Genomic DNA, 18523 nt, shown 5'->3' with positions numbered 1-18523 from the left:
ATCACTGTTTCCCTCAGACGTCACGACGAATCTGAATTAATTCAGTTTCTCCAAAATTTCCCCAATTTCCTTATGTTGTTTAGTAGCGATTGACAAGCAGCTTTAAGGTACATTACCGCCCCCCTCTGGCGGGAGTGATGCATTACAACCAAACGCCGGTAAAAACAGGGGAAATAAGGAAGATAGTTGCATATGCTAATTACTTCTTTCTTTTTTTAATATATTTTAATGAATATTTTAATATTTAAAACTATCATGACCCATTTTTATCTCAGACCATCATGGCTGCGTTAATTTAAATCATTCTATTATCACGTATAGCCGGGACGCACTGAGAAATTTTGATTGAGCAAGTAGCACTTTCTAAACTTGTTTTGGAGAATTGCTTTACAAATGAAGGATATAATAAATATAAAATGATCAAGTATTTCTAGACCTTATTATCCCTACTGATTTTCCATCATACCTGCATACTTTACATCATTATGTGGTCTTAAAAAGTCTTAAATTTGCTTCTGTGGAAACCCCTGAAGTCGTCTGCTTGTAAAGCAAACGCACATTCCCACCGTTGAAACGATCCTTTTTAAACAGTCGTGCGTGCGCGTGTGTGTGTGCGTGTGTGTGTGTGTGTGTGTGTGTGTACCTTTAGCAGCAGTAAGCATGGTGGAGGCCAGTTCACACTGTTGGGTCTCGATGTGGCTCAGAGTGAACCAGCGAGGGTAACGGTTGGGCACCACTGACACGATGTGGTGAGGCCGAGACAGGTCGCCGGAGGCGGCGGTGGACTCCAGGACCGGCAGCCTGAGCGGAGAGAAGAACGTCGTCAGCTCTTTATCAGGCAGACAGAAAACACTCGAGGAGGGAGAGGAACATTTCAAGCAGCTAAAGAAGTTATCAGAATGCAATGTTCCCTTCACGGGTATCAAATCAATAGTCTTCCTTTATGTGTCTGCACACCTGAGCTCAGGTGGATCGTTGCCTCGGGCCGTGAGCACCGAGAAAAGGATGGGTTTAAAAATAACGCCTCCCACACATCCAGTCGCAGCTACTGTCACTTTAATAAACCCTCGTTGTAATTTAAATCCTGGAAAATTGATGACGATTTACACGTTTAAAAAAAAAAAAATCAGAGGGGTTTAATTTGTTCAGGAGGAGAGCCGGTTTCCTGCGGTGGTCAGAGTGTATTTATTATTCACACATTTTATAAAACTCCTTCTCAGCACTGTTGAATTATTCAGTGAATATTCCAGCAAAAGGAGGTTTTGTCATTAAACAGTGTCCCAGATAGCGCCTCTTTTCCCCTCCGTTTCTGCATCACTCACACGCCGGAAGAGTCTGAAAGCGGAGAGGGCGGCGGCGGTCGAAGGGTTTCCTGAACTTCCTGTCTCCGTCTGTCTTTACGTCTGCTCCTCCTGTCGTCACTGAGAGGACGCATGTCAGAAATGGACCTTTTTCTCACAGTTTCAGCCCGGCGTCCGGACAAAAAAGATCAGCTACAAACTGAGCTTTACCGGATCGGGATATATATGAAAACGCCGGCTTGTTGTTCTCAGCGTGTAAACAAACAGTTCATGAACCTCATCAGTTAAAATCGAGAGAAACGATTCATACGAAAACCGTCTTTAATCCTGGATTGGACTCATTTCTTTAACGGCAACATGAAAGACCTGAAAGTAACGTGACATCCACACTTACTTTTTATTAGGGATGGACATTTTAGGCAAAAATACTATAAAAAATATACAACGATTATTATTCGCTGCCACCATCTTGCTAATTCGGAGAGGTTTGGAGCAGGAAGTGACCATATTTGGACGAACTGGGGGAGGAGCCAGCGGTGGATCTGACTAATCTGATTGGAAACTTGACAATAATATGTCCCGCCCACCGAAAGCTGTAACTTGACTGCACCACAGGCCTGTCAATCAAACAGACACGCTCCCCCCAAAAACAGGTCCCTTTGAAGCTTATTTTCAAATTAATGACAGATTATTTTCAGATGGACCTCCAGAAAACTAATAAGAAGGAGTGACTTTAGCTAACAACACAGCGATAACTGGTGGAAGACATTCATTGACTTTGTAATTGATGAGAGAAGTTGAATGGGAGTCTATGGAGCCGGAGGCTTTTTGGAGCTGACCTCTAGTGGCACTTGGTGGTATTGCAGCATAAGGCACTTCTGCTTTGGCCTCATTTTTCAGACCTGGAAGCTACGAACAGTTTTATATACAGTCTGTGCTTGTGGAAAGACTAGATATCTTCTTTCTTTGTGGGTTGACAACATATTTAGCTGATTAACGGTGAACAACTCACCTCATGGCCCTCAGTGCAATTCTGTACGCCAGCTCGGCGTCGTGAGGTAGCAGGGAGGTGAAGAGATACTTGGCAAACGTGTGCATGGGGACGCTCTCTCTGTAGAGTATTTCCCCGAGACCACTGTAAGGACCAGCTGAAAGGAAATAGGGATCAGTTCAGTCGAACTGGAGACAACGTCAGAGCGGCGTGGTGCTTCACACGGAACACAAACACCTAAAATGAAAATGTCGTACTCACCCTCGAGCAGGAAAACCGCTTGCTTCTGGAAGATCTTCACCAGCGCGTCGTCCAGGTCGACTTCCTGGAGCTTGGCCAATAGCTGCTCTTCGTTGCGACACACTTTCTCCTGGGCGTACAGGCCGTCTGGCATCGCCCTCTGCTGGCCTAAGCCAATCAGAGCCGTCTCCACCGCCAGCGACACGAACGACTCGCCGTCCTCCAGGAAGCGCTGTGTCGGTGAGAACGGGATGCTCCGCCCTCCGGCCTGAACCCGGCGAGCCTGAGGGGGGAATGGGAGGAGGGGGGGATTAGAGATGACTTAGCGAGGAAAATGTTCCCTTTGGGCTGAGTATTGATAAATCTATTGATCCATCTGTTCATCCTGCTGTTCCTTCTTTCAGACAGCGTTTTCTCCTGAGAACCGTAATCATGTGTTTTAATGGTTTAATGATGCAGCGGCCGACCTCACAGTTCATCCCGGGAGGGTTAACAGTCCCTGATGAACACACACACACACACACACACACACACACACACCACCACACACACACACACACACACACAGATATAAATAGCAGTCTTAATTGAAAACCTTCACAACTTTTTCCGCGCTGTGGTTTTAACATCAGTTCACCTGCAGAGGATTCAGAACTTTATTTTATTCCGCTGTGGATCATTTTTGTCCCATTAATCTACACTCAACAACTCAAAATGACATAAAGGAAACATGTTTGTAGAATTTCTCGCGGATATATTTTTAATCTCTCATTTACAGAAGTGTTCGGGCTCCACACTGTGTTCAGCTGCATCCTGTCTGCTTTGATAATCCTCGAAATCAAAGTCCACCTGACTGGACAGTTTGGAAAGCTGCACACCTGTGTGTATATAAAAAGTCTCACAGTCCCGCATGTCAGGACCAAAACTAAGACATAAAAGTCCAAGACACTGTCAGAACCGAACTGTAGAGGAGAAACTAACTGCACGCGGCCGTGACGTCCTCCCCGGCTGCATCGCGTTGAAATTCGTCGAGCTGGGCTCCCTGCATAATTAATGCTTTTTAATTGGAGTGTTTTTCCTGCTGCATCTCTTATTCATGAGCTGTTATTGGAGGATGACTGCGGGCCGATCGGCACGTCTGTGTCATCTCTGCTGATTGTGACCTGAGGGCCCGAAGCTCCGACAGGAAGGACACAATCACTGCAGAGTAAACGTTGGCGTGTTTGCACTGAATCTGCAGCGGAGGAGAGAAACCACGTTTTCATTTTCTCATCGTTCCCTCGACATTTCAGAGGGAAATATTCGACTTTTTCCTCCGCTAGTTATATGTTTTAGTCCTTCAGTAAAGTCTTAACGCGAGTCTGTCTCCCGCCGTTTGTTCACCTGAGAAGTCAAGCGGCGCTCCGTCCTCGCCGCCCCGCCCCGTCTCCATCAGGGTGCTGAACAGGGTCCCGATGGGGTCCAGAGGGTGGCCCACCCAGCCCTCCAGGTTGGTGACCGATGTTACTCCTCTGTGGAGCAGCTCTGCAGCGACACGCACGCACACACACTGTTAATGAAGTGTTTACACTCTGTGGCGTTTCCATGGCGTCACACCGAGACAACACTGAGAGCGTCGTAGAAAACTGAAAATGAGTGCAGTTGTTTGCCTTCAAATATTCAGTAAAAACGAACACGCTTTCAGACATGATTGTTGCTGCTGTGCAGAAGTTACGTACAAAACGCATGTCACCGTAAGGCACCCTCAGGCTTTTTACCATGACCACGATATGAATTTCGATTTACTACATAAAGAAATTATACCAATACAATATAGGACACCTTTAATTTACAGCTCAAACATCTGTATTTATCGTTACGAAGCCTCCAGTTCAGATTCTGTCCGTCACCATCTTGCTAGTTCGGAGCGGTTTGGAGCAGGAAGTGACCATATTTGGACGAGCTGGGGGGAGGAGCCAGCGGTGGAGCTGACTGATCTGATTGGAAACCTGACGATACTAGCCTTCCGGTCTTCAGACCTTCGATTCACACGAGGAGAAACATGGAAAGATTGAGGTTGTGATCTCTCCTCCAGAAAGTACAGCAGTGAAATAAAAACGGTGGTCAGGACCCGGAGGATGAAGTCACATGTGAAGATCTCCACTGAAGGAGGATGAACTGACCTTTTTTGTGTGCGCGGAAGAGCTCCTTCTGTTTCTGCTGCTGCCTCTGCAGCGTGTTGACGATGGCGACGGCCAGCCGAAGCGCCTCCTTGGGGTAACCGTGCGACCGCAAGGCGTCCACTCGGGCGCACGCCGTGGGGACGTGTTCTGCAGGAGGCGAGACCGAAAAAGAAGAAGAGACGTTTCATTTTCTCCCCGTCTTTTTATTTATTTCATTTCAATTCACGGACCACAACTCCCTTCTCTCTCTCTCACCGTGCCACAGGGGCCACCCTCGGGCGTCGAAGAGGGAGCTGTTGAGGTTGTCGTGGTAACAGTAGTTAGTGTAGTGGTCCCCGGTGATGACGTGCTGCAGATGGGGGTCCTGCCAGTGCAGGTCGCAGGCCTCGATGGCCCGCGTGAAGACCGTCCGGTGAGGCCGAGTCAGCGAATCTGGGAGAGACGAACACAGGATGGTTTTATTCTCGTGTGTCTTCAACCCATTTATCAACACAAACTGCTCTTAAATGCCATTCAGGTACTTTAAAACTTTAAGCACGCATACTTTAATATTCAGTGTGACTCCTGCCTTCCGATGATATCATCATCTTCAGTGTCGATCAGAAAAAAACATACAAAAATCCTCATGGAAAAAAAAAAAAAAGAAAAAAAAAAGCTCCCAAACGCTGCAGAACTTGCCTGAGAATTATCAGAACTTTAAGTTTTCTTTAGTTTCAAAGTATTTCAGTCATAGATATCTGTATATTTATGGGTACACTGCAATCAGGAAGTGCTAACTGCTAATTTGGCATAATTTTCATGGCGCCAGTTTGTTCAAATGTGAACAAATAAAGGCATTATAGAAGCTGTAGTTTTAAAAATTAGAAATGGAAGTGGAAAAAATGCATCGATATTAAGTAGAAAACCTGTCGTGGCAGCGTTGAAAAGCGTCTGTAACACAACACATAGAGGGCTGCTGCAGAAACACCCGGCCTCTCATTGGAAACCTTTTTATTCCTGCCTGATGAAGACGTCCGTGCGTCTGTGTTTTCTCTGATTTAGTGGCAGCAGACGCAGGAAGAAAGGCCAGAAAAGGCTGCAGGACCTCAACCGCATTCGGCTCATTCTATTAGACACACTAAAAAGGTAATAAGGCTCAGAGGCAGCGAGATTGAAGGAAGGAGACTTGATTAAAAGAGAGGGGGAGGGTGCAGAAAGACGACTTAATAGTGTTAATACAGGAGCAGAAACAGAGGAGGAGGAGGTGAAGGAGGAGGAGGAGGAGGAGGAGAGAACAGAGATGTGATGAAGGATAGGATCTGGAAATAAAACAAAGAGTGGCCTCGCTTCTGCTGTGGCCGGGTGTCATCTCACCTGGGTTGCCAGGAGGGCCCTGGGGCAGCACGTTGGTCAGATTGGTCAGCTCGCTGCCATGGTTACCGTCCTCCAAGGGGCACACGTCCACGCCGTTCCACCTGCGAAGCTGCCGGAGCCAGAAGCCCTTCTGCTCGGGTTTACAGTGGGGGTTCAGCACAATGCACATCCACAGGGCTCCTGCAGACGTCCAGAGACACAACACTCAACACTTCGCTCTCTGGTCCTGCAGCCACACACTTGGATTATTTCATTAATAACTAAAATACTGATTATTTTCCCCATTAATTGTTTTGTTTCCAGTCCAAAGAGTCAGTTTACTGTAACGTAAGATGACTAAATGCAGCAAATGTATCACATTTTAAGAAAAAAAACAGTTGAAATTTACCCTTAAAACACTCATGAATTCATTTTCTGTCAATCTTTTAATCAATTCATCAACTAATCGCTGCAGCCTCACTAATTTGTCATCTCTCTTTCAGAGATTAAAAACTACAAATATATACAAACACAATCCTCTGTTAGTTTTTCTCTTATTTAAAAGGTTTTAAGAAAGTAGTTTAATGACTTGGTGGTGGTGCTGAGGAAAGTTGGTTAGAGACACCAGTTTAAACATAAATAAAAGTCTAATTTAAACAGATATGACATTAGAAAATGGTTTTGTTATTGTTATTATTATATCAGATACAGTGGTTCTGCAAGGTCGTAAAATGTAGCCGTAAATAATGATTAAAAGCTCAAGGTGAGTTTTATTGCGTCTGATAAAGATATCCGGTTTGAAATGAAATTAAACAGAGAAAATTATCAATGGAGAGAAATTGAACCCAGAGAATAATTGTTTGAAAAGAAAGAAAAAAAAGCCTAAAATGAATAATCAATCAACAGAATACTGCAGCGGTTAAATTTACTAAAAATACCAGTTTAAACTAAATTAAAAGCCTAATTTTCAATAGATATGACAGTGAAAAATGTTTCTATTATTATTATTGTCATCATATCAGAGACAGTGGCGCTCACAAAGTATTTCCTGTTGATATATGATGTTTTGTTAATGATATAAAACAGAAAAACAACTCTCACATTAGAGAAACTGAAGCTTCTACTTTGAGAAAAGAAGTTCAAGCGAGTTTATCGCCATTCAAAGGACAAAAAATGGTGAAAAACACAAATTTCTGCATGATTTTTAAGAAAAAAAACAACTAAAAGAAGTTTATTGATTTGTTGCTGGTGGAAAATTTGACTTACAATGTTAATTTTTAAGAAAAGAAAATCACTTGTAACTGGTTTCTTGCTCAAAATAGGTCTCAATAACGTGAAAGAGCTTTTAAAAAAAACAACAACCTTAAACATACTTCAAACCACAAATAAAAGACTAATCTTAGTAGATATGACGGTTGGAAACGGTTCAAATATTGTTGTTATATCAGAAAACTGTGGCGCTGTCTCTGCACACACATTAAATATGGCTCCAACTAGTGATTACTACCATGATGAGTGACGTCTTCAGATTTAATGTTTTGTCTGATAAAGAGTCTAAAACCGAAAGATATTCAGTGTAAAATGATATAAAACAAAAAATAAACCACGTCCTGAGAATAGTTTATGTTTTTCCTTTAAAAGAAAGAATAAAACAAACAACGACGACGCCAGTTAATTTCCCAGCGATTGAATAGTCGACTAATTGTTGTGTCTCCGTAAAGAAGTGTGAGATTTAAAGCTTTGTTGGTTAAAACCATGAAGACAGGCTGGAGGAGGAAAACACATGAAGGCAGCATGGAGGAGGGGGGGGCAATGAACACGTGAAGGGATAAATAAAGGATGACAGATGACAAAATGAAACAGGAGAAGAAAAGAAAGAAGGTGAGGTGAGAAATAAAAAGAAGAAGACAAGGAGATGAGAGGGAGGGAAGGACGGTGGAGGGGAGGGAGGACGGGGGGAGGGGAGAGGACGAGAGAGGCTTTATCCTCCGTCTCTTTGTTAAGAGCTGCACCAAGGACAACAGCGAGGAGCGAAAACAGCAGCGCCGCGTCACACGTGAGTGACGAAACGCAGAGAAAGAATCTCCAGCAGCCACAGAAGCAAATTAAAAAAAATTCTAAATAAAGGAGTAGCAGCAGTTGGAAGATTTTAGACCATTAAATACATCTTTTTCATATCGACTTAAATGATCAGGGATGAGCAGCTTTAGACTGTATTTAAAAGTGGCCGTTGCTTCAGGGTCTGCCTTAAACTGCAATACCACCAGGTGCCACTAGAGGTCAGCTCCAAAAAGCCTCCGGCTTCCTAGACTCCCATTCAACTTCTCTCATCAAATTCTAAGTCAATAAAATGTCTCCCCCAGTTATCTCGGTGTTGTTAGCAAAAGTAACTCCTTCTTATTCGTTTTCTGGTGGTCCATCTGAAAATAATTCGTCATTATTTAGATATCAAAAAGTGGCATGTTTGGGAGGGGGTGTCTGTTTGATTGACAGGCCTGTGGTGCATTCAAGTTTCTGCTATAGGTGCAAATATATTTTTAAGATTATCTTACAACATAAACTATAATTTAATAATTATTCCATTCAGTTTTTATTTATTTAAAAATAGGACACATTTTGAGGTTCTTTTAAATAAAAATAAAATCAGAAATCTCAGTTAAATTACACTGTAGCTCCACCCTTTGCTAAAACAGCCACTGAATGTGATTGGTTGAGCACCTGTGTTTGTGTTTTTCTTGTTGTCACTGTACCTAATTCGTCCCACAGCTGCCTGTACTTGTCCGTCATGGCAGTTCCCTGTTGCCTCCACAGCGCCAGTCGGGGGTCGCCCATGAACTGCTCTGTGATCAGCGTTAGCATGCGTGCTCCGTTGGAGTCCCTCATCTTCAGCATCTCTCTCACCTGCAGAGACAGGGTCATTGTGGGTTGAACAGTGTATGTCACTCTTATTTGATCGGATAATCAAGTCAATATCAGGAAGTCTTAACATAGAGAGAGAAACCGGCGTTCGGTAGAAAGACGTAAAAAAAAAAAACCTTACGGTTTACACAAGCAGAAACAAACGCATATGTATGTATAAAGTCAAGAAAATCACAGATATAAATAGATTAAAAGTTGAAAATCAGACACTGATGAAGTCATTTTGGTGTCATTCATTAAAGTCTCTCCTTTGTCTAGTTAAGATGAGGAGGAGCCAGATAATTAAAAGACTGTGTCATCTGCATGGAAACAGAGTAAAAAAGTAAAGGACCCAGCAGGGATCCGTGCGGTACAGGTAAGTTATTTCAACCATCAGTACAAATCGACAAAGCCAACAAAAACGTGGTGTGAGTGGCGGTACCTTGCTGAACAGTAAGTTGAGCTGCTTTCCCGAGCCATGGTACCCGCCCTGGGAGAGAAAGAGCTTGACCTGTTCCTGGACCTGCTCCTCGTCCAGATGCCAACAGTTCTCGTCGTCCACGCTCGCCCCCGCCGTCGGATCTGGAGCTCCTGTGGTGCACGAAGACGCAAATCAGTCAGCAACTCATTACAACAAATGTCAACAAACTAGAAGAAGTACTCATGCAAATACCAAAGACTAAAAATTCTCAAAAGTCCTTAAAAAAAATACACACATTCTCACATTGAAGTAAGATTTATTGTACCAAAAGTAAAAGAATTACATTTCTGAAACTTATCAAATGAACATCAGAGTAAAAACTACAATATTTGCCTTTGAAATGTAAAGTATGTCAAATGTAAATCCTAACTTGTGTCCTCGGTTACTTTCTACCTCTGCTTATTCAAACTGTGATAAAATAAGATAAGTTTTAAATATAAATAAGTGTCTCTTCAGGGAGGAGCGCGACGTGAATTTGCCTGCGTCAGCGTATGCAGCAGTTCCCCTCCTGCATTAATGCATCAAGTGTTGATCAATAGTATAAACGCTGCAAAATCTGCAACAACAACCAGCCTGCATGAGTGACATTTTTAACCCCTATCTCACGTCTCCAGGGAGAATTAGATTCATGCGATTGGAGGAGAATCAATTCTACCATTTTTACATGAAAGCGCCAAAGAGGACAGACATACTGCGAATGTTGCAGGAAAGCCGTGCGCATGTAAACAAACTGGAATAAGGAATATTTGAAGTCGTCTAATTGCAGCATAAAAAAACACAAAGTACCACAAAATGAAAACAAAACTTATCCTCTGGTCTTTAGGACGTAAAATACTTCACATGGTGGTACTTGGGGATACTTTGTAGAGCTCGTGTGGACTTTATGGTCCTCAATACTCATAAATGTAGAAATACAAACATAAGTGAGTGCGTAAGACAAAAAGTTTCCCCCCTAAACAGCTCGGTTTTCCTGAGCGGTCTCTCAGGACGTCGGCCTCCAGCTGGACCGCCACTGGTGCGAGACGGAGGAAATCTGACGCAGGTACCTGGACTTGTTTGTTAAAGTTCGGCCCGCCTCCTCCACTGATCGTTACCGCGGCTCCTCGACTCACCGTGAACCTGGTTGATCTCCGAGTTCTGCGACAGGATCTCATCCGCCAGCTTCTGAGCCGTCGGCAGCACCTCGGTGTGATGCACCGTGATCAGGTACTGAACGAACTTCTGCAGCTGATCCCGGTTCATTTGGAAGAGTGTCTCTGAGATGGGCAGGCGCAGCTTGACCTGCTCGGCCTTCCGTACTCGGTACAGCGAGAGGGCCACGACGTGGGCGCAGTAGAAAATGTCCTTGTTGCCGCAGCTGCACGTCACCGCTGTGATTTTGCAGCGGTCGAAGCTGACGCTCACGTTGCAGACGAGCTCCGGCTCGGAGGACGTGGCCGGTTCTCTCACGGTGCCGCTGAGGTGGAAGCCTGCACAGAAACAGAGAAAATAGTTCCTGTTAGCCATCTAAAATCAAAGACAATTATGTACCTATGTAACAAGAAAAAAAAAAGGATTATTAGGCCTTTTTGCAGGCTGTTTCTGACTTTATTTAATGCTTAATAACTCATGAAGCCTCGACAGAGCACAAAATTCTTCTAATAGCAAAATTTTAAACATGTATTATTTAATTCGACATTTTGAAAGTTTTTAAATGCTTTTTAAATGTACAAATGATGGAGGCATATTAACAAGATACAATTAAAAATGTCTATCGCTTATAAGAAGCTAATCATTTTTCACATGTAGGCACAATAGATGTTTTTTTGGCCACCTGAGGGCAGCAGAAAGAAACTGTATAAACAACATCGACATCATCATCAACTTTTAAGCAAATATTCTGACCTTGACCGACTATCTACACATGCAGAAGTGACGAAGCAACAAAATCATTCATTTGGAGTTATTGCTCTGTTTTTGGTCTCCACCACCAACTTCTGAGTAAAACATGACAGCAACGAGTAGCGACATCTATCAGGTCTATTTTTCAGCTGCTAAAAGCTCCAGTGGTGACAGATGTTTGTCTGATACAAGACAACCTCCTTTTGAAATAAACACAGGCGTGCCACACGGATCTGCACTGGGTCCTTTACTGTTTCCACTCTACACAGACATAATATCAATCTTTATGCAGATGATAATCTAGTATGAAACTTCTTGGCCTTGTTTTTGTTTTTTTATCAGGAATCTATTATCTCCACTTAATTTTGTTGATTTTTAACTTCCTTTCTAGCTTTAATTTGTTAAATTGTCTGCAGTCATATGTTAAGATTCATCGCTACGAACCTTTTTCTGACCGATTTTGTTCTACATACCTCAATTTCATTCGTTCAGGAAAAGTGTTGGTGGGGTGAACAATGATTTATAGAAAGACACAAGCGCAGGAAGAGCTAAATATTCTCATTTCCTATTCATTTCCCTTCCACAACACCTCCCGTGCTTACCTTCCCCTTAGCACCGCCTCCCTCCGTCAGCACTGACCGGATCAATTCACCACCGGCACAGAGACCTGCTATTGTGCTGCGAATCGACGGCGCTCTCAAGCAAAACAACCGGAGAAGTCACTGATTTTTTTTTTTTTTATGTCCGACTGACCTTAAACTTAAACTTCCCAAAGCTGTTTGGGTTTCTGACAGGAAAACAAACCTTGACCTAGACGCTTTGTAATCTGAGGAGGCGGCTGAAACGAAATAACCCGCGACAACGACAGATCTGAAAACACAGCAGCCACGCGTGGGAGTGAGGTTTAAATATTGTGTCGAGTTTGGAGAGACGCAGCAGCTGGACGAGGACGACACGACAACGAACTTCACGAGCAACACTCTTCTGTAATTAGAAGAAACGGACAATCTGACCGGTTTAGTGGGTCAGCAGCCAGAACAGATGGTTTCAGGAGCTGAGTCAGACACAAACAGGGAGAGTTTATCGTCCACATTCGGTCTGGCGTGTTTCTACAGATCATGTTTTTGTCCGAGACACACCGACAGGACAGTTTTATTTAGTCCCGAATCGGAAGAGCGTGATGTACTTCTTGCATCATGCGTCCGACAGCGAGGCTGGGGAGCCACGACGACGGCAGACGGTGACGGATGACAGACAGCGTTATTAGACGGTGCTTTGAGCCAAAGAAAAGGGAACATTCGTCAAAGAGCCCACACCTGTCAAATCCTGTTCGTCGCCTTAGAAATGAGACGAGCGTTTGTTCACATATCAAAATAAGCCTGTGTTTGACTCACACGTGTCCGTTAACAAGCTGACGTTAAAGGAGTAGTTCAGCATTTTGGAGTGACGCTCGTTCGCTTTCTTGTTCGCTAAATGCGAAGCTGCAGCCGGAAACCAGTTATCTTAGTTTAGCGTGAAGATTAGAAACAGGATAAGACCAGCTAACCTACAGATGTCGAAATTGAAATAAAGCACGCTAATTAGGACCAACCGGCAACCAACCGTGATGTCACCCGCTACCGTTCTGAAGCCTCGAGTTTAGCATTTCATCCGTCGTCATCTTGTTTTTCTGGAGCACAGAAGTGACCATATTTGGACGAGCTGGGGAGGAGTTAGCGGTGGATCTGACTCGATCTGATTAGGAACCCTGAGGACAGGACGTCCCGGCCACCTACAGCAGAAACCTCACCGCACCACAGGCCTGTCAATCAAACAGACAGGCCCTCAAACATTTTTTTTTTTTTTTAAGCTTAATATCTAATTAATGACGGGATTATCCAGACCACCAGAAAACAAAATAAAAAAAAAAGTAATAATAATAGTAATAATAACTGCAAAATAAATGGGGTGTTTTGGATCAGACTATTTCTTGGCCTGGTACCATCAGATAATCCAGGAAGCTACCGAGCTCAGCGAAGAGATAGTCTTAAATCACATAACCCCCGCGGGAAAAGAAAAGCATGTTTTTTTTTTTTTTATTATTCTTTATTATTGCTGCAGATTAAATTAATGAGGCTTTACAAGTGCTGGTGGAGGATTTATTTTTTTTACTTCTGGACAGCACCAGGTTGTATTGCCCTGCTTTTAGCCATCGTGCTAAGCTAAACTAACCGACAGCTGCCTGTAGCAAACCAAACTTCCCGACGGCTGTTTTGAACTGCTGCTTCAAACATGTAACTGTAGCACAAGAGGAAAACAGAGCAAAAGCTGATGCTTGCTAATTTTAGCGAGGTCATTTCAGACTAAGAAAAGCTGCAGCAGCAAAACCTGCGAGTGTCCTGGTTTAATAAAGAGTGTGTTTTTATTCTAATTAACGCAGCTTTTTTGTCCCCATATGTACCCCCAACGTGCATACCATAATAATCCGTCTGTTTCAAATCAAACCACACATTGTAGCTAACGGGACCTTCATCTAAATACATTGAGATTAAACTGCAGGGAAAAAAAAAAAAAGGCCTGAACACACGAAAACAAAAGAGACAGACCGCACTAACAATCTGCCCTCACAGTTATCGGCTTTATCTGTAGTACTCACACATATTTTTCATGTTGCAACTGCGACCGTCACTATTTATGATAACAGCTGTTGAAATACTGCACGTGACTGTGGTTAAAAAAAAAAAAAAAAAAAAAAAAAAACCTGAGCTGGAGAACATGACTGGAATTTACACGGGGCTGCCAGTTTATTAGGTACACCCTTAGCTAAATCCAATGCGGTCCTTTAGAGTCAAGATTTATAGATTTACGAATTTCCTGCAGGCCTGTTGTATTTACCAACGTGCAGCTCATATTTGTTTAATATCAATATATGAAAAAAATAAAAAAAATAAATAAAAAAAAACACAAAAACTAGCAGTGCTGGAACAATCGCTGGGAGGTTTGATTCTCACTTTGCTCAAAATGTTCTCATACATGTGACAGACAGCACATAGCTGACACATATCGCTCCTGCTGGGTGGAAAGAGGCCGTAAACAGAGGGGGCGTTTGTCTGCAGCAAAAAAAAATAGACTAGAGGCGGAAGGACCACGAGACGATACCCGAGAGTGAAACTTGTACTGAAATATAGTTGTTGCATGCTTTTCCTGCTGAGCCGACACACGCGCTACACCACAATCCGCACAACCTCCAGTCCGCATCCTGTCTTTACACACACACACACACACACACACACCACACACACACACACACACACACACACACAAATGCACGGTGCTCTCCATTACAGCGCCCTGCCCCAGTCATGCCTGGCCTACAGCTGAACCACTGACGTAACAGATACAGAGAGAGAGAGAGAGAGAGACTGGAGAGGAGGGAGGAGGCCGCTGTGCTGTGCTGCTGGAAAAATCGGTATGCCCTCAGCTGAGAGTGTGTGAGCAGCGCACATGCAGGAGTGTAAGCTTGGCGGCGGGCCAAAGCCCTGAGCTCAGCATTCTGTAATGCACTTCCTCTCTCTCTCTGTGTGTGTGTGTGTGTGTGTGTGTGTGTGTGTGTGTGTGTGTCTTCTCTTCGAAGCTTGCATAATACAGTTCTGAGCACCCCGCATAGCAACCAAACTTAACTCCTTCACTCCCGTTTAATACCGGTCCGATGAACGACTTTCCGAGGAACCTTTTATCTGTGCAAAGATTGGGAAAGTTAGCCGGCTGATTTTCACGTTATTTCCACGTCAGATTTGAAGGTAGACCTTTTCATGAGGGATCATGGATGTCTTCTTCTGTGTGAATGCTTAACGACTCACCGGACTTCGTCGTCACTGCATCTATCAGAAGATTTCTAGACTTAAATCGCGTTTCCAGCCAAAGCTCTCTCCCCCCCCCCCACCCCCCCACGAACTTCTAGTTTCAGGAACTAAAGCTTCCTCTAGTGCTGCTATCTGCGTTTCCATGCCGGTCTAAAGATTTTCTTGCACCTAAAAGCGGTTTGCCAAGTCATTTTAACAAAAAGAGGAGAAGAGGAGCCCCTGGCTACCAGGCGGTTAGTACAACGTTTGTGGTACCGTGAGATTAGATGCTGCATTAGAAACAGGACAAACATGGAAAGACTATTACAGCCGTTGAAAAGTTCTTCCAATAATAGTCAAATAGTTTGCATCAATTATTAAATAGTATTTCGCTTACGATGCCCGACCCTAGTAGACCTTCGATTGACAATTTTCGTATTCAAGTCCTACTGGATGTCTGCATTAACTGCATTAATGCTTAACAAGGCAGAAGTTGGCCAGAAGTTGGCCCCTGAATTTAGCTGAAACTTGGCCAGGATTTGGCGTGGATACGGCCTGGGACTTTGGCCTGAACAAAGCTTAAACTTGGCCTAGACTAAACTTAAACTTGGATTGGACTCGGCCTTTGGTTGAATTTTCCCTAATTGTTTCGTGTTCTCACTAACTCCAGATTTATCTGTTTGCAATTGACCTTCCAGGCCACCGTAGAAACGGAGAATTTTTCAAGTACCCCGAATGCACTCGCCTGGAAACTGACGTCGAACACTCGGCTCCCAGTTAAGCCCGAGGTGGTCAACTTAAGCTGTCTCTATAGGATTCAGTAAGGAGGGGGGGGGGGGGGGGGGGTTGAAAACAAGCGCCGGATGTTAGCCAGTGAAAGAGCAGCTCCCTACAGAGTTCAGCCCGAGGAGACCTTCATGCCAGGGGGGAGATGGGGCCTTCAGCTATGTGGCCTTCATTTAACAGGACCCAGCACACAAAAGACCCCCCCACCCGCCTACGTTATATACAAGTATACACACCAGTCAGCTCAGCCGTGTAGCCAGGCGGAAGTGAAAGCTTCTCAGCCAAAGGTGTGCTTTGTGTTTACTAGTGTGTGTGTGTGTGTGTGTGTGTGTGTGTGTGTGTGTGTGTGTGTGTGTGTGTGTGTGTGTCCTCCCGGTGACAATTGGGGAAGCTAATCTCTCGCCCGTGGAGATGGTGAGGAGCCTCTGGGGCTGCGGGAAGGAGCGGTAAACAACCAATCAATAGTCACGACGGGCTGATCGCCATCTCTACTTTAATGACTGGTTTTCAGATCAGCTCGCACTTAGAGAAGCTTGTGGCGGAGCTGCTTGATGCTAACTGTGACTGCGGCACATTTCATTGATTGGACCATTTGTCACCGCAGTAGCAGATCTAATAGTCCGCCGACCAACAATAAGTTTATAATGAATCTTTCTCTCAAATTTCTCAGACTTTTCCTGCTTAAAAGGCTGAACGCACTCGATTTTGTATAAAGAATAAACCGGCAAACGACTGACAATTTGCTAACCGTTGGCAAACAAACAAAGCGAGATTCTTGTTAAACGCCTCACCAAAATAAACAACAACAACAACGCCGGAAATGACTCCATTAAACAATGTGCTTTAATATAAGTCCGAAAATATCAGGGATTGCAGGGATTTTTTTTTCTTTACTTTCCGATACATTTTTGAAATGAATAATAGGGACGTGGTGCTATTTGTTTAAGTACCGGAGTGCACCAGTGACGTGAACAAGCGAACACGCTGGCACGCACGGTTAAATCGTGGCTTCGTTTCTGAGACTGTGTAGGAAAAGGTTTGCTCCTACGGTGGAAAGTTGAGTTAAGTTTACATACAATTGTCAAGCGTGTATATTTCCATCGTTTTGAATAAAAGAAGTACTCATCTTAAATTTCTTAAGTGCACGTTTCCCACAAATGTTTCAGAATAAAAGCCTTTTTAAAAAGTGTCCGTCTACTGAAACGCTGGGCGGCTTTTCATTTGAAACAGATACAGGAAGTGTAAGAAGACAAACGGTGGCGGCTCAAGAGAACTACGAGCATTTACTTCATAGCGGCGGAGCGTCGTTCCCGTCTGCTCCGGCAGCTCTGCACGTATGATTAATATGAATTTTTTTTTTATTTTTTATTTTTTATTTTTTTACGCGGTAAACGGGTGACTGTAAACGGTAGGTGAGGGGCGGAGGATTAGCATACAATCAGCTGTGTTGGAGATCCACTGTTAATAAGGTAATGTGTAAGAAAAGGGGGGGTTTGTAAGGAGCTGGAGGATGTACCTCCATGCGAGCTCAAAAGGAGGTCAATGAGGATTTGAGTTAACTGGGTCAATCTGTGTCCCTCTTAAGAACTCCTGCATCTCCTTCCTGGCAGTACGAACCGACTAATCAATGCTCACACGCACCAGCCAATAAATATGTCGAACCTGGCACCGCGCCTGATGCCGGTTTTAGCCCTTAAAAGGGACTACGGTTAAAGCCAGTCATCTGCCTCTTCTTGCAGTCCTTTTGGAAACAGAAATGTAGAAATAGCAAACTGTGCTGAAATACTACACGGCTGAAGGAGTCCTCCTCGACCGAGTTGACAGATATTCCTCAGCTGTGTCAGGAAAAACAAAAGAGGCCGCCTTCGGTCTCATCACTCAGACAAGAAAACGACTCCTCCAGCGAAACACGGCGGTTTACGTCGTCCAATAAAACAAAAAGGGGACTTTGGCTGAATTGTGTGTCTAATTGCTGCCGTTCGGGCTCCAATGAGGGCTGTCTGGACGACTTAGAGAAACACGGGCCTTTTGACCGCGAGGAAAAAACCTCTCGGAAAGCAGCAGCACACAAATCGATGATAAGAACAACTATCAAAGCACTTAGAGACGCTGCAGTTCGTACCGCACGCATGTAATACTTTTGGAGGCTGATAAATGCAGGTGTCACACGAGGCTTTCGAGTTTTACGCAGACTATAATGTAAGTCTGAGACGGCTTTATTCCTCATCTTTATTTTACTTCAATCGCCTGATTATTTTTTTGATTAGTCGATCACTTGTTTGATCTTTAAATCGTCCAAATACCAAAAAAGATAACGGAGATAATCAGATGTTTTGTGGTACGAAACTCAAGAGATATCCAGTTTATATTTACATAAAATAAATAAGAGAAAAGCAGCAAATTTGTACGTTTAATAAGCTGGAACCTGCAAATGTTTTGTCATTTTTGCAAAGTTATGCAAGCCAATAACTGTAAAAAAAATATTCCTGCAGCTAACCTGTTTGTTTTTTGCCTGTATTAAAGGTATTTTTAGCATTGATTAAAATGCTTTATACTGTAATAAATTATTTTTTATCCTTTAATTTTCCTTAATATTGGCTGTTTCATGTTCACAGATGACATTAGCTTGA

The 18523-nt window shown here is 43.6% G+C and overlaps 1 protein-coding gene across 1 annotated transcript in view; it reads right to left on the bottom strand.

Annotated features, from left to right (window-relative positions):
• zswim6 (zinc finger, SWIM-type containing 6) overlaps window positions 1-18523 on the bottom strand; it is a 39758-nt gene that overhangs the window by 3118 nt on the left and 18117 nt on the right. The window contains 11 exon segments of the mRNA XM_069165384.1: window positions 644-801; window positions 2314-2449; window positions 2554-2758; window positions 2760-2815; window positions 3916-4056; window positions 4695-4841; window positions 4950-5126; window positions 6048-6227; window positions 8777-8927; window positions 9367-9515; window positions 10518-10874. Of these exon segments, the coding sequence (XP_069021485.1) occupies window positions 644-801; window positions 2314-2449; window positions 2554-2758; window positions 2760-2815; window positions 3916-4056; window positions 4695-4841; window positions 4950-5126; window positions 6048-6227; window positions 8777-8927; window positions 9367-9515; window positions 10518-10874 (1857 nt within the window).

This window comes from Embiotoca jacksoni, unplaced genomic scaffold (assembly GCF_022577435.1).
Source record: "Embiotoca jacksoni isolate LCO1_2020_lvr unplaced genomic scaffold, fEmbJac1.0.p SCAF_10, whole genome shotgun sequence".
NCBI lineage: Eukaryota > Metazoa > Chordata > Actinopteri > Embiotocidae > Embiotoca > Embiotoca jacksoni.
This window is presented reverse-complemented; position numbering and strand designations above follow the sequence as displayed.